General features: G+C 45.0%; 1 protein-coding gene across 1 annotated transcript in view; it reads left to right on the top strand.

Annotated features, from left to right (window-relative positions):
- Window positions 1-2,660: 2,660 nt before the first annotated feature.
- The window catches only part of Kcnk2 (potassium two pore domain channel subfamily K member 2), a 197,297-nt gene continuing 184,056 nt past the window's right edge, over window positions 2,661-15,901 (top strand). Inside the window, 1 exon segment of the mRNA NM_172041.2 lies at window positions 2,661-2,761. Within this exon segment, the coding sequence (NP_742038.2) occupies window positions 2,728-2,761 (34 nt within the window). The 5' untranslated portion in view covers window positions 2,661-2,727.

The raw sequence follows: 15,901 nt of genomic DNA, 5'->3' as shown, positions 1-15,901 counted from the left end.
AAAAGCCAAGCCGCTGGGTACACTCGTGAGGGGCTTTTCTTAGGTAAAACACTTAGGAAACTCCACCTTTAATTCAGAACTTTTGAGGTGAGAAGATCCACCTTAAATGTGGGCAGCGTCCCGGTGGCTGCCCATACAAAGACCAGGGAAGAAGGAAGCTCACTGCCTATTTGGCCTCACCCTTGCTGGCAAGTTCATTCCTTCACTGGCATCAGGGCCTAACTCTCTGGGCTTCCGGCATATACTGAAGACCAGCCAGTATAGCCAGCCTCACGTACTGGACAACTATGACTGGATTCTTGAACTTTCCAGTGGTAAATAGCCACTGTTGGACCTGCTGGACCAAGCCTGAGAGCCACTCTAAAAATCTGTCTGTCTATCTGTCTGCCTAAGTATCTATTTACTGATGTACCTATGTTATCTATGTAGTTATATTAATCTATATACCCATCTGTCTGTTCATCCATCCACCCATCCATCCATCCATCCACCCATCCATCTATCCACCCATCCATCCATCCATCCATCCATCCATCCATCCATCCATCCATCCATCCATCCATCTATCCACCCATCCACCCACCCACTCACCCATCCATCCACTCACCCATCCATCTACCCACCCATCCATCCACCCATCCACCCATCCATTCACCCACCCATCCACCCATCCATCTACCCATCTTCACTCTATCAGTTCTGTTCTTCTAATGAACCCTGGCTAATACAAGCCTTATCTCTCAGCCTCATAGTTTACAAACCATTTGTTATTCCCAGAGTGACTTTTGTTCCAGAAGCTTCCACCTGTCCTCGCTAACATCCTTATCACTCTGGCGGCCTCTTCATGTGCGAATATAAAAGGTGAACACACAGCCACTGGGTGCTGCTCTCTTCCCCACTGGCCCATGCTTAGGGGCTGGGTTAAAGCAACATCGCCCCTCAGCACCGAATCATCTGACGTTTCACTGAGGTGCTCCTTGACACAGACGTCCAGAAGCCTTTTCCTTAAAGCATATGTGGTAAGCGCCATCTGATTTCGTTTATTCTTTGGGGTTCCGGTGGCTGACAGCTTCATCAGATTATAGCCCGAGAGCAGTTTTATGAGACAAAGGTCAGAGGTCACACACTGGTCCAGTGAGCATGACTGTTACGCGCTTCCTTTTCCAGTCCCCTCTGCACAGGCAACTCTACCATGAAACCAGTGTCATCTAGCAAATGGTGTCCAGGGAGCAGAGTTCAGACTTGCTGAAAACCCTCTCTCAGCTCTGAGAAACCCAGCCGAGATAGCATGCTATGTACGGTGTACCCATACATGGGTGAAGAGGGGGTGGATTCTTTTTTTCACATGGGAACAAAAACGTGTCTCTTGCACAATTTCGGTAGCGTGAGCTGTCTCTGATGGAAGGATGAGGTTACTTCTCACCGATATTTGATGCATCAGATCACCTTGTGCCATCATCGTCGTGAGCCGACATGCTTAAGATCTGGCCTGGAAACTCCACAACACGGCTTGTGCTACCTCGGGGTCCCCCCGCCACCTCATGCTCCCTGCTCAGCTGTGTTTTGTTACGGCTTTAGCAGAGCACCGACGGATGTGTTCCCACAGTCTGGGTCTGGTATTGGATGACACTCGGGCTGATTTTGGTGGTTTGAGCAGACCGGTAGGGGGTTATGCAAACCAGAGTAGTTTTCCTTCCCAACAGTAAGAAAACATGTTAAGAGTTTCTGCTGATGGTCAAGGCACCTCTCTCCCCTCTCCCTCACTCTCTTCTGCTGTCCCCTTTGCTCCGCACTCTACTTCTTGAAGTTTGCTGTCGCTTTTATGGTCTCTGATTTAATTGCTTTTTTATCTCAGTAAACCCCCCCCAAACTTTACTCCAATTTCCCCCTCTCCCCTTTTCTATCCCAACCCACTGAAAACAAACCAGGTCATAAAACCGGTATCATCCCTAATGTCAGAGAGAGAGAGAGAGAGAGAGAGAGAGAGAGAGAGAGAGAGAAGAAAAGATAATCAATGCAATTATATAAGGTGAAAAAAAATCAAGTAAATGCCGGTATGGCCCGGGGCCAGCGGTTCGTCTGTTTGTGTTAATAGGTTCCAGCCATAGTGCACCAGGCACAGAACGGCTGCTTGCCTGCCACTGTGCTTAGCAAGCACATGAGCTTAAAAACCAGCTTTGACCACGGAGATCTCTTTGTCCTTTCAGGAATGGAAAGCATCATGAACTTCAAAGCACACGAAGCCTGATTTGAAAATAAAGTTTGTGCTCCTGCTGCTGGGGCCATCGGGTGGGTCTTTAAGTCGCACAAGGCACACGGATGATTTGTGTGTAAGCAGTGCGGCAGCCGCCAGCCAGTGAGAACGAACAGCGCTAGCAACTTTGATAAGCCCACTCATGAGGAAGGCGCGTCTGTCTTTTAAGTTCCTTGGAACAACTGGGATATGATCCCTCGTTTTAATCAGGGTTCTCTTCCTGGACTAAACTGCAAAAACAGAGTACTTGAGTAGTGCATTTCGCTTGCACAGAGCAGCGTTTGTTCATCTTGAGTGTTTTTGGACAGGAAATTGATCTACAGGGTAACATTCACACACAAATAAGAAACAGTATGGGACGGTGGCTTGTCAGGACAAGTGACTCTGTTTTGGACATTACGGACAAGAAACCTTGGAGGAAGAACAACGTTAAAGATCAAAAGCATGACAAGTCCTGATGAAAACACCCCCAGATGATGAACCCACGGGCGAAAAGGAGCGTCTACCGTGAGTATCTTTGCTGGAATCGAGTGTCTTGTTTGTTTTTTAAAACATTTTGGGCATGCTGAGCAGATCTATGAGCGAGTGTTCGATGCAGAGTCTTCATTTACAGGCTAGTGCATAATTAAACTCGTTGGCTCCAGCCGAGGGTTTGATGCTGGAATGCCTTCCATGACTCTGTAATATTGGAGGAAACTGCAGGTTGATTTAGGAGAGTCTTGTACAGTAGACATGCCACACGGAACTTTATTATGAAATGTGTTTTTCTGGCAATGCCTAGTCAGTCCATCAATGTATATCTACCCAACGATAGTTATTACTTTGTTGACTTCATGGGGCTAATCCCATAATCAAAGCACGAACGTATTGAGATTCACCCAATGCTATCCGGATTTAGGAGAGAAACTGTACTATTTTCTGAGTAAATGTTAAGTTTACCTATTCTGTCTTCCTATGGGGAAGAGGTGTTTAGACTCTGGGACTGAGCAAAGAGAAAGTGTCCCTGCATAGAGTAGACTTGTTTGGGACTGACGCCTGGATTCCTTTTATGATTCCCAAGTTTATGTCCACAATGTTCAACAAGTCCTCCTGAGACTAGGGCTTCTCGCATCTCAACGGAACTGACATGCTCTTCCAAAGGCGCCAAGCCTTTGGAAATGAGCTCTACGCAGAGATTAAATCTAGCCCTACTCTTAGAGTCTATCACAGAGTAGATAGGTAGAGAGAGATTCAGTAGAAAGCTGAGGGAATAGGAAGAGCTATCCCGATTCACTCTGTAAATTCATTCATGAGTGTGATTGAACTGCACGTTCCAAAGGATTATATAATAATGGAGTCGCAGTATTGCCTTTATTCAGTAAGGGGCTCCTTTAAAAGTCAAATTTTGAGTTTGTTTGCCACTTTGGTTAGTCTTCTTCTGATTTATTATTTCTTTGGAAGGGCATCGCCTGGGAGCAGCCCAGTCTGTAGCATAGCATAGTTTCCAGTCAGTATGTAAGGTCCTGATACGTTTCTGTGTGTGGGAACACGGGATAAGTTAGCATGTTGGGACCTCCCTTTGCTGAGGCTGAACAGACAGCTGAGATGCTGGCTATGCCCTTCATTGGACTGATCATCTTTTGCGTGTGAAAAGAAACGGGGAGATGAATGGGTAAAAAGTCCCTCGGAGTGGCAAGAGAAATGGGATGAGAGCCGTAACCTCAGCTCTGCACTTACCACCATTACAATGCCAGACAGCACTCTTCTAACATTCTGGTTTTCCCTCTGGCATACTTGGCCTTCTCTACCACAAGCAGGAAAGAAGAATGCTGTACATGTGTTAGAAGACGGCTTAGGATCCTTGGGGTAGGATCTGACAACAGCCGTAACTGAGCCATAGTTGTCGGTAAGGTGAAATGCTTTGGGATAATTACAGGTAGCTTGGCGGGTAAGCTTAAATTACGACATGGGTAACATCATATATAAAAATGGCTAGGCTTAAATTATCCCTTCAATAGTTGAGTCAACTTAGGCGTGGGCTTCACAGGTCCTGTTACCAGGTGGAAATTCTAACTAGAGTAAGACGGTCCAGAGCAACAACCTGGCAGTTCTCTTAGGAATTAGTACTTTTTCAGGCTGGAGTCATCTGGAATTGTTATACAGACTTCTGGGACCTCAATCAAGAAATGATGCAACATTCGACAAGTTCTAACACTGCCTGCCCTCTGTGAGGAAAAGGAGAGAGAGAGAGAGAGAGAGAGAGAGAGAGAGAGAGAGAGAGAGAGAGAGAGAGTGCATTGATTAGGCTTTTACAGGAGAGGCCAAGCAAGGGACCGTGGTTCTGAAGATTTCCACCCGGAGTCAGGAACATGAGTTCAAAGCTAGTCTTGGCTGTTCAGTGCAAGCCAATCTCATTCACACCTAACAACATGACAACAAAATTGGGGGTTGTCTCCCACTGGAGAAAGTGAGTGTAATCTAGCATTCAAGAGACGCCTCTGGAAGCAGTTTAGTATCAAGGGATGACCCTGGAAGTAGTCTAGCATCAAGGGATGACCCTGGAAGCACTCTAGCATCAAGGGATGACCCTGGAAGCACTCTAGCATCAAGGGATGCCTCTGGAAGGAGTGTAGTATCAAGGGATGCTTATAGATAGAAGTAGTCTAACATCAAGTAACAGTTAGGTACAGGTGATAACTGATGTTTCTGCAGCATGTTTTGATTTTTCCAGGCAGGAGTACTGTGTCAGAAGAAGATATACGTGCAGAACAGTACAATGTCTATAGTACTAGGAGGGGTGAGTGTTTACCACTGGGGGGTTTGGGTGTAAAAGAAGGAGAGTCAGGTATTTTGAGTCAAGGCAACTAACCATGAGTTAGAATTCCAGGCCCACCACTTGTAAACGCTATGTCTAGCGTCTCATATGTAGAATGAGTTAATACATCTTACCTCCTATACTTGCAATGGTTAAATTAGATCATCGTGTTGGTTGTCTGACATATAGCAAGTGTGTGATAAGATGTTTAAGTTATATAGATTTCAGGAAGCTTTGGAATTCGGGGTCTGGTAATTGACAGCCCCAATGCTTTGATTGTACTGAACACTAGCTATGATGCGAGCCGACAGAAATCTCTGTTTTCTGAATGCCACCAGCTGACACACAAAAAATGTCAAGCGAAGAACAGCCAGGAGTGGTGGTTCAAGCCTGCCATTTTTGCTCTTGAGGAACTGAGGTAGTAAAATCATCTTTGGTTCCAAAACAGCTCAGACAGCAGGATAGGACCTTTCCTCAAAAACGGAGCAAACCCAACAGAACGAATAAGGAGGTGAACTAAAAGCAATGGTGGTTTTTCCTGCCATTTTCCAAGTGAGGGTCAAAATCCACTTGTTTATGGCCTTTGATGCTTGTAAGGCCATGAAGATACTCACTCACCAGTTGATACTTAATTTCTCCTTCGGATGTTTGCATGTAGCTTGCCTGCTCATCTCAGAAAACCCACTGTAGCAGACATTCTCAGCAGAAGTGGACCTTCTGCAAACTCAAGGGCTAAAAATGTCTCCTATGGCATCTTTCCACAGCGCCTGCAAAAAAGCAAAGATTTCTGGGAGTAACTTATTTTGATGATTTAATTTATCGTGTCTACTTGTTCCAAGCACACGTGCAAAGCACTTGGGCGGGACCGGAATTCTTGCATTGCCACTTAGATCCCACATTCCAGATAGGAAATAACCCAGTGGTTGGAATGATCAATCGGGAACATCAATGGCATTTGGACATGGCCGTTAAAATGTGGTCTTGCATCTGGGTAGCATTGTTTTCTTTCCCACAAACGTCTGCATTTCCGAGCTTGTTTTTTCTCATTCTCATTGTGGGAATGGAGGCTGTGCCTCTTCTCCTGCATAGGGTATATAAACACAAACATGAAGCAGGAGACTGGGTAGGAAGCAGTGAAACTTAGCACAGTGTGGGATTTGTTTAATGGCTTCGTGATCATCTCCGGTTTGTACTCAGGAGTATCTCATTCATCTCCCGCTCTCACACATTATTAAGAGTTTTGAACTTAAACACTAACTTTGTGCCACACCATTCACAAGGCCCACCCCACCAGACAAGAAAGATGATACAGTGTAACTGGGTTCAGCCATGGCCGAGTGTCTGAATTCTTTGTCTCCTTTACACAAGGAGGTTGAGGGTTTCTGTGTCTATTCATTTGTTTGTTATTTTGTAATTCCTGTCCTGGTCCATAGGCCCCAAGTAAAAAAGCTGCGGTCCTCATTACTATTGCCTGCTTCCTAGAGTACATACCCATCGGGCTTGCTGACTGACTGCTGAGGGAGTAGAGATTCCAGCACTCCTCCCAGCCATTTGTGTGCAAGCCTGCCCATTGCATGTGAGACCTCAGGAAACGGTGGAGGATGTAGGCTGGGGGAAGTTGAGCCTCTATCTCTTCAGCATGGAGATGCTATCATCCAAGTGAGGTGAAGACTCGCCTTGGGGCCATTCATGCTCCTCTAGGCAAACCCTCTTCTATGCTCTCTTAAGTAAGCTCATAAGCTCATTGGCTCCTGAGGTCTAACTTGGGCAGTAATATGTTTTGATTCGTTGTTGGTACCTTTTGAAAGACAGTAGACATTCTATAGTACTCACAAAGAAAGGAATCATTGCAACAGAGCCCTGGCTGTCTTTTCCTCAAGGGTGCCATGACATAGAGTTGGACAACTATTTAGTAAGCACATTTCTGTGATCCTATCGTAAGTGGGTAGTGACGGCCACAGCTGGCTGTCTGCCCTACAGCTCCTCAGACACTGATTGACTGCCTCTCATAGGGTTAGATTCTGAGGTTCATGTCATAGACCTCCTGATAATTTCAGTCTAGCAACTGAATGTCTTCCTCTGCTAGGCTGTGGGAAATGTAGTTCACACACGCAAGAGAAAAATAGGAACTGGTCATACAGCAGGGGCTGAATATCTCACACAGATTAACAACTGGTGATTTTGAATTTATACTGTCTATGCTATAGTCTCTGCATGCATGTGTGTGAGAGAGACTTGTGTCTTATGGAGACCCCATGACATTCTTTCCTCAGCTGACATCCATCCCAAACTTTTTAAAAAATACTGGCCTGGAGCTAAGTAGGTGAGACTGGCTAGTCAGCAAGACAGGGATCTGCCTGTCTCTACCTCTCTAGCACTTGGATTACAAACATACAACCATGCCTAGAAATTTAAAAAGTTTGTATCAGTTTTAACTATGTGTATCTCTCTCCCTCTCCCCTCTCTCCCCCTTCCTTCCCCTCTTCCTCCCCCTCTTTGTGAGAGGGAGATAGAGAAGGAAAGGGAGAGGGAGAGAGAGGAAGAGGGAGGAAGAGAGAGAGGAAGGGAGAGGGAGAGGGAGAGGGAGAGGGAGAAGGAGAGGGAGAGGGAGAGGGAGAGGGAGAGGGAGAGGGAGAGGGAGAGGGAGAGGGAGAGGGAGACTCAGTTGTTTAAAAGGCCACACATCTCAGAATAGTTAAAAGATAAAGCAGCTTCACTTCTAAAAACAAATATTTACAGGGCATGATGATGTGTATCATCTTGTAAGGTCATTTGAGGCCTGAATATCTTCATTTCCTCTGAAAACTTCTATTCAAATCTTTGCATATTAAAAAATAACCTGGAGTTCTGTGGGGGTTTTTATTGATGGTTTGAGAGTTCTTTCAAAGTTGAAAATATAAGTAAGCCCCCTAACCCAAAGTTATGAAATTTTCTTTGGTGTTCTTAGAATGTTTGTAATTGTAAATTTATAGTTTGCATTATAGTTTACACTCCACACATAGGTCCATGAACTACTTTGAGTTAGTTTTTGTGGTAGAGGTATGGATAAAGTTTTACACACACATATATGCATATATAAGCATGTACATACATGCACATACATATATACACCCCACACAGGTATACACACACATGCATACACCCACACATTCACATATCCCACACAGATACATATACACACATACACACACACACACACACACACACACACACACACACACACACACTCATCCACACAATTTCCTCTGCAAATTGGTAGAATTTGCCATTCTTCTGAGAGCCATTTCCAGTGCATTGGGCCCTGTTCACTGTGTATGATTTCTATAAAACTATATTCTTTTGCTTAATGCAGCTTTAGAATTTGTTCTGAAACCATGCAGTGTGAGTCCTCTAAATTATTCTTCTTCTCAAAATTAGTTTTCAAATTATTCACCATTCTGGGTCCTTCTTCTTTGTGTATATACTTGTAGGTGCATGTGTGTATGTTTGAGGAGCATGTGTGTGTATGTGTGTGTTTGTGTCTGTGTGTACATATGAATGTATGTATGTGTGTATGTACATACATACATATGTGTGTATGTATGTATGTGTGTGCATGTGTGTGTAGCATGTATCTACATGCATAGGAATCATCCTCTATATCCCTTATACCTTGTGCACCGAGGCAGGGTCTCTCAGTCAAACCCAGAGTGTGCTAGTGTGGCTAGCCTTGCTAAGCCAAGTTCTGTGAGGATACTGACTCCACCATAGGAGGCTGGGATTGCAGATGGGCTGCTAGCCCCATGTGGCACTGAGTGGCATCTGGAATCCTCCCTCTATCCTCCCTCAGGCTTCTGCTGTAAAGGCCTCATCACTGAGCCATCCCAGGCAAGTTTTCCAATTGACTTATTTACGCACACCCTGTGGGGCTATTGGTTGGGGTAAATGTTAGGATCGCATCAGTTTTGGGAGCCATCTCCTTCTCCTCCATCATCCACATTTTATGCCTTCCTTCTTCCGCATACTTAACTTGTTAGCTTTGCCCCTGAACATGCAACTTTTCAGAACTGTTGTAAATGGTCATCATCATGACTACATCTGGAATGAACTACAATCCAGACATGGAGGGCACACCTGTGATCCAGATCTTGAGGCTGGAAGACAGGCTTCTAACCTGGATCTTGACATGGAGATCTTGAGGCATAGTGGCTATGAAAACTTAGGCCCAGGCAAAGTACTACATGTCTTTAATCCCAGGAGACTGGGCAAGCAGATCTCTGAGTTCAAGGCCATCTTGGAACAAAGCAAATCCACATCCAGTGTGGAGTACACAGCTTTAATCTGGGCCACAGTGTTTGCTGGAGGCCTACGTGAGGACATTGGAAGAAGACTTACTTGCTAGCACATCTGTTGGAACCTACCTCTTTGGGATTCCAGTTTACACAGAAGAGCAGCTGAAACGACTAGCCACACGGGACTGAGTAACTACTAGATTCTTGGACTTCCCATTCAAGATGCACATTGCTGGGTTAATTGGACTGCAGACTGTGAGCCATTACAATAAATTCCCTTAACATAGAGACATCCCATAAGCTCTGTGACTCTAGAGAACCCTGACTAATACACAGTTCTCTAAAGCTTCTGTCTCCAGTATTCATCACCAACACATAAATAAGTTGGGCTGATTTTGGTACACTAGCTGACACAGCCCTGATGAGCCTCGCTATTTCTTAACGCCTAGCAACTTCCCTTAAGATGTGATTTAGGTTATTTTTAATATTGATCTTCACTGTGACTTTTCTGTCTCCCTTCCCAGAGTGTGGCGGCCATGTCTTTACTTACCTTGCTGCACCGGTGAGGGGCTTCTCTACCGTGTTGAACAGGAGCATGGTGAATCAGTGGCTTTGCCTTGTTTCTGATCTTAGTAGTATAGATCGCTGGCCTTTATCCTTCAACATGAAGTTAGTTAGAGGTTTATATAGATGGACTTTATCGGATTAAAAAACATCCTGGTTTACCCCTGAGTTTGTTAAGAGATTCATTGCTAAAGATTGGCTTCTCTTTATTAATTTAAACTAAGCACGCAATTGCCGTTAGTATAGTCTGAGACTCTTGTAAGGAAATTTGTGAGATATTTTAGAAGTCATTAATAGCCTGACGCCATTCAACAAAAAGGCAGTGTGAACAAGGAAAACTTTATACCAATCTCTCCCATGCTTACATATGAAAAAAAAATGAGTAGTGAAAAAAATTAGCATGCTCATGCAAATACAAAGTGAGTTGAGAAACTGCATCTATCCAGCAACACCTCCCATTCATACCTCCTTGTTTATAGAAAAAGAAACCTGCCTATAAGTATTTCTGTAAATTGATAAGGCCACGTCCCTTTGGCATATCCCTCGTCATCCTGTGAGGCCAAATGGAATTGAGAGAGCCAGAGAAAGGATTTTCTAGGCTGGATGGAAACCAGGCTCTACATAGTTGAGAACACTGAAGTCACTCTGCTTGTATGATGTCAGAGTGTCATATAAAGGAAGCAGAATCGGCTGCTCCTTGTGGTCATCCATTACCTCTGACTCTTGTGATCTCTCTGTCCTCTCTTCCACAAGGCCCCTGAGCCTTTAGAGGAAGGGGTATCACACAGATATCCCCATTCGGGACTGAGTGTTCCAAAGTCTCTCATTCCCTATGCTGTGACTATCTCTGTGCAAACCACTGTCTACTGCAAACCAAAGCTTCTCTGGTGATGGCTGGTAGATGCAGGGACGTCCGGGTAAAAATCAGAAGTCACTGGGAGTCAGTGTAACGCTCTGTCCATGTAGCAGATGCATAGTAAGTAGATGTAAGTTCTCAGACCGTGGACTTTCTCACCACAGACTCCTGGACCCAGTACCAGTCTGTAGTATGATTTTTCAACTTGTGGAGCAGGCCTTAAATGCAAGTGGAAAGTGGTTGGTTACCCCAGTGACATTTGGGCCACTGTTGCACCAGGAAACCTGTCTTGCCAGAGTGGTTGTTACAGAAGTCACAGCTGGTAAAATCAGTGCTTATTTTTCTTCTCCTGTAGTGCTCACAGGACCTTTCAACACTGTGGGAGCTAGTTAGTATGGAAGAGGCTTCTGGGTGAGTTCCAGCTTGATTTCTTCATGTTTTATGACTTAAGTATATGGCGTCTTCAGCAATAGGGTCTTATTGTCAAGTTCTGAAGGGTATCCAAGAACATTGGCAATAGTTCGTAATGTTTCGGGACTCTATAGGACCTCACTGGTCAACAACTGCAAAAGAGGTAACCCATGTGTGTGACACTGGGCTTTTTATTAGTGTGTAATGTCTGGTAAGGGTATTGCTGCCCTTGTAGGTTAACTTCATTTAAACTCTTTTAGTATATACATATGCATATCTTTTAGGATATTTCTAGAGTAATATATTTTTATATAAACTTTTAAATGTCTTTAGTGTTAGGATATTCCTCCCAACATTCCCTCCTCTACTCTGTCCTGCTCTGGGATATCTTTTTAAAGACACTTTGTGTTGTCAACTCTGCTAATCATGTTTGGGGAAAAACCCAGTGATTAATTTTTCAAGCTTAGATCCATTATTAGGAACGAAGGGTTAACTCTGACTACAAAACCGTTTAGAGTCTTTTCTCAAGTGGTTTGTAAAATCAGCAGAATCCCGAGGATAACTCTTGTTTCCCTATGTCTGTGAACTACCTCAGAGCCAGTTTCAAAAGAATCCTGTGAAGACCCAGGGGCTCCTCAGCGTGCTATTTGGAGCACAGCCCTCTTTGGGTCTTTGGGACGTGTGAAGTCTAGAATGTTTCCTTTCTTCCTTGTGCTCAGCTCCCACACATTGTCTCACTAAGAATGGAGAATCCAAATGTAACGCGTGAGAGAGCACCTGGGGCCCCATTTGGTAGACACCCTGCTCCGACTAATCCGTTCTTCTGTTGTGATCAACACTTTTCAGTATGGCCAGTGAAACAATGTTTTCATTTTCAGTGATCCAACATCCTGAAAGAAGCATAGGTTGCACTGGGGAACAATGGTTGGATATTATACATTAAGAATTTCTATTTGTCACCTGCTGTGACAGTCTTGGTCACTAAGTCCTCCCATGTTCTTGTGTCCACCTTGCCTCTCATGTCAGCTCTCTTCTGAGCACCTCGTGGGACAAGAGAAATACGTGCTGTCTTCTTACCATTCAGGGTCCCTAGGGTGTTTTCGGACGTGGTCCCAGACCAGGACAAAGCTGGATCTCTTTGGTGGGCATTGATAGTCATCCACTCCCTTGTGCAGCCGGACACAGGATATTTGTAAGAATCCAGTCACCTTGCTGAGTGCTCTGGAGGAGGTTGCCGTCAGAAGCACTCCCTACCCTGCTAACCTGCCTGGAGGCTGTAGGGCTAGCCATGCCTGACCCAGGATTGAATGGTTCAGCATCTGTTCCCAAGGACACAGGAACTTTTGAAAACTCCTTTCTCCTTAATTTTTTTCTCTCGTCTTACCTGTGTCACCTTTGTCTTTTCTGAAACAGAAAAGACAAGATTCTAAAGCTCACACACTGCCCCTTGGTTGAGAGTTTGCGGAAGAACTTGAGGTTCTGAGACTTGTAACAGCCAATGGCTCACTTCTATGTTCTCCCTGGGGGACTGTGAGTCCCTGAGTGACTTTGTTAGTGGGAGAGGGTCGTGTGAAAGGAGAAGAATTACTAGAAACGAAAGGAGACCTAGCTGAGCTAGGCAGTGCCTGAGTACAAACAAGATGTCTATTAATACATAGCTTTCTGCAGTCTATGGATTTGGAGACTGAAGGCGGAGGCCCTAAAATGGGAGCTTTGGGTTTCAAAGGAGTTATAGCCAGTGTGAAGCATTGTTGTAAATCCCTTCCCCCAAATCTATCCCTAATTTTAGTAACTTTCTCTGAGGCCTAGTAGTTGATTTTTTTTTTTTTTATCTCCCACTTCATGATCAGATAGGAAAGAATTTCTTCTTGGAACTCCACAAGCTCCCTGGGCACTAGCCAGCTCGCTCCTGCGATGCCTCCCTGCCCACCTCTTTTGACAAAGCCGACCCTGCTCTATTCCCCAAAGCTGAGCATGTCAGTCCAGTGAACCCTCCATGAATCATCTTTAAAAATCTGTCCTCTGGCTATAAATATGTCAACCTCAGTATCTTTATAGTTTGAGTGGAGTTCTGTTGAATGAGCTAGACAATGGGAAGACGTGAGAGCATTTAAGTTGAGGATAAGGCCATCCTGGCCAATGACTGCATGCCCTAGTTAGCAAGCCTGGCTATGCCATGCACAGACCTGTCGTTTCACAGCTGTGGCAACTCAACATCTATCAACCAAAGAGTACCTTTTAGTAAGCAACAAATTTTTAAATTGGATTCGATGTCTGTTTTCACCAAAATCAGATATGATACTGGACTATCGCAAATCTAAAAAGAAAAAAAATGATTTATTTGCTAGCAAAGCATTTAGCTTCATAAGTAAAACAAAACAAAACAAAACAAAACAAAGTGGAAATGAGATGGCTCGGCGCCATGCTGATTCCGACGTGGTGGTGGCTGCCATCTTGGTAATGCCTCCCTACTTAACGCTGTGGATTCTGTGTCTTCCCACTACTGCATTTGGTTGCTTGGGATATTCTTGTCACTAAGACTCTCATGGTTGGGGGATTTTCCTTCTCGGTCTCCTTTTGGATGGGACATTTATTTTGCTTCTGGTAGAGAAGTGGCATGAATACCCCAAGGTATTGAGACTCGGGTGGGACAAGTACTCTGCCAGGAACCGAGCTGGCAAGGAGCACTTGGGAGCTCACTGGAAGCCCTGGGCATCACACTGAGACTCGGCATTCTCTGGACACGCTTGTATGGGTGAGTAAGGACTGTGAGACTTGGCATAGAGAGAAGGCATTCTGGGAGTCCAGGAGTGCCCAGCATCTCAGGAGCCCCATCCACTCACACAATGGGTAACAGGTTCCTCTTCCCAGCAGTTCAACTGCACAAGCCCACACAATCCCCTAGATTACAGCCCTGTTCTCATGCAGAAAGGCTTGCACTAGCCCGTGTTCCCAAGGCACTGTGTTTGAAGATGCCATGCTGTTCTCTGTTTCTTAGCTGCGCCGTGTTCGTCCCATAGTCAAAAATCTCTTCTGAACGGAATGGCCCCTCCTTCATGAGAGACTGTGCGCCTGCATTTCCACGAACCACACGCTACTTAAACTCCAGCGTCTGTTGGAAAATGAGGAAAAGTCTCAGTGCTTTGTTAATTTTTTTCTCACAGTTTTTGAGATTAGTTTTCTTTTTCTTTTAAAATATGTTTCAGGGACACATTAAAAACGCAAGTCGGAGGCGGGGATGTGGGTCAGTTGGTAGAGCACTCACCTAGCTTGTTCCCAGCTCAACCCCCCCCCCCCCCGCACCTTTTAAACAGGCGTCTTAGTGCGCAGCTGCAAGCGCAGTGCTTTGGAGGTGCAGACAGGAAGAGCAGATCGAGACCCGACTGGGCTGCACGCGTCCTAGCTTAAAACCAACCACCAAACAAATGAATGGTACCCAAGTCAGCCATTATCATCTTCATATGTATCCTCACTCTCCAAATTAGAGCTCACAGAGTAAAACCTGTGTGCAGTTTTCTTTTTGCTCAAATATATACATATGCACACACGATGTTTTATTTTTTTCACCGGAACAGAATCGGCACACATGCACCACGCCTAACTTGTTTGGACCGACGCAATGTCCTGCATATACATTTGCTGAGAGGCAATGTGTCTGGTGGCAATGGGCTGTGATTTCGAGTTTACCTAAGCCCTGGGGCAGAATAATTGTGTAATTTTGTGAAGGTTATCCCATCTCTTTGTTTGCTAAGTGAGGATAACAACATTCCAAACCTCATGGTGAGGTGGGAGAGGCTGAGGAAATGAGTACATAAAGCTCTAGGCGCACGCACAGCAATGAGGGCCACTCTCGTTACTTTGGAGGCCGGAAGGACATCCATGTGCTTTTACACACGTGGGATTTCTGTGATGCCTTGGGTGTGAATCATGCTCTCTCTTCTTCCTCCTTTGCTCCTAACTCCATCTCTTCCTTCCCCTTTATTTCCTCTTTTATAAGAAAAGGATTTATTTTTATGCCTGAATACATACACACATACACATATATGCATGCATATGCAGTGTCCACAGAAGCGAGAAGAGGGTGTTGCATGGAATTTCTCGTGTTAGAGTTGCAGATGCATGTGTACCACATGAGAAAGTCTTGGAGAGCCAGCCAGCAAGTAGCACTCCTCTGTGGCCTCTGTGTCAGCTCCTGCCTCCAGGTTCCTGTTCTGACTGCCTTCAAGGATGAGCTGTAATGTGGAAGCTTAAAGCAAACAAACTCCCGGGTTGCTTTTGGCCACAGTGTTTCATCCCAACAATAGAAACCCCCGTTAAGACCTGTGGCGATTGCTCTCCCCACCAACCTTCCCCTGTCTCCACATTATCTCTGTTCTCCCACTTGCTAACCTCCCCAGATATCTATGTTCACATCTATTCATTTTGTTTTGTGACATTGTCTTAATCAGGGTTTCTACTCCTGCACAAATGTAATGACCAAGAAGCAAGTTGGGGAGGAAAGGGTTTATTCAGCTTACACTTCCAAATTGCTCTTCATCACCAAAGGAAGTCAGGAACTCAAGCAGGTCAGGAAGCAGGAGCTGATGCAGATTGCAGAGGCCATGGAGGGATGTTACTTACTGGCTTGCTTCCCGTGGCTTGCTCAGCTTGCTTTCTTATAGAACCCAGGACCACCAGCCCGGGGATGGCACCACCCACAATGGTCACTAATTGAGAAAATGCCTTACAGCTGGATCTCATGGAGGCATTTC

Source organism: Rattus norvegicus, chromosome 13 (genome assembly GCF_021556685.1).
Source record: "Rattus norvegicus strain SHRSP/BbbUtx chromosome 13, alternate assembly SHRSP_T2T, whole genome shotgun sequence".
Lineage (NCBI taxonomy): Eukaryota > Metazoa > Chordata > Mammalia > Rodentia > Muridae > Rattus > Rattus norvegicus.
This window is presented reverse-complemented; position numbering and strand designations above follow the sequence as displayed.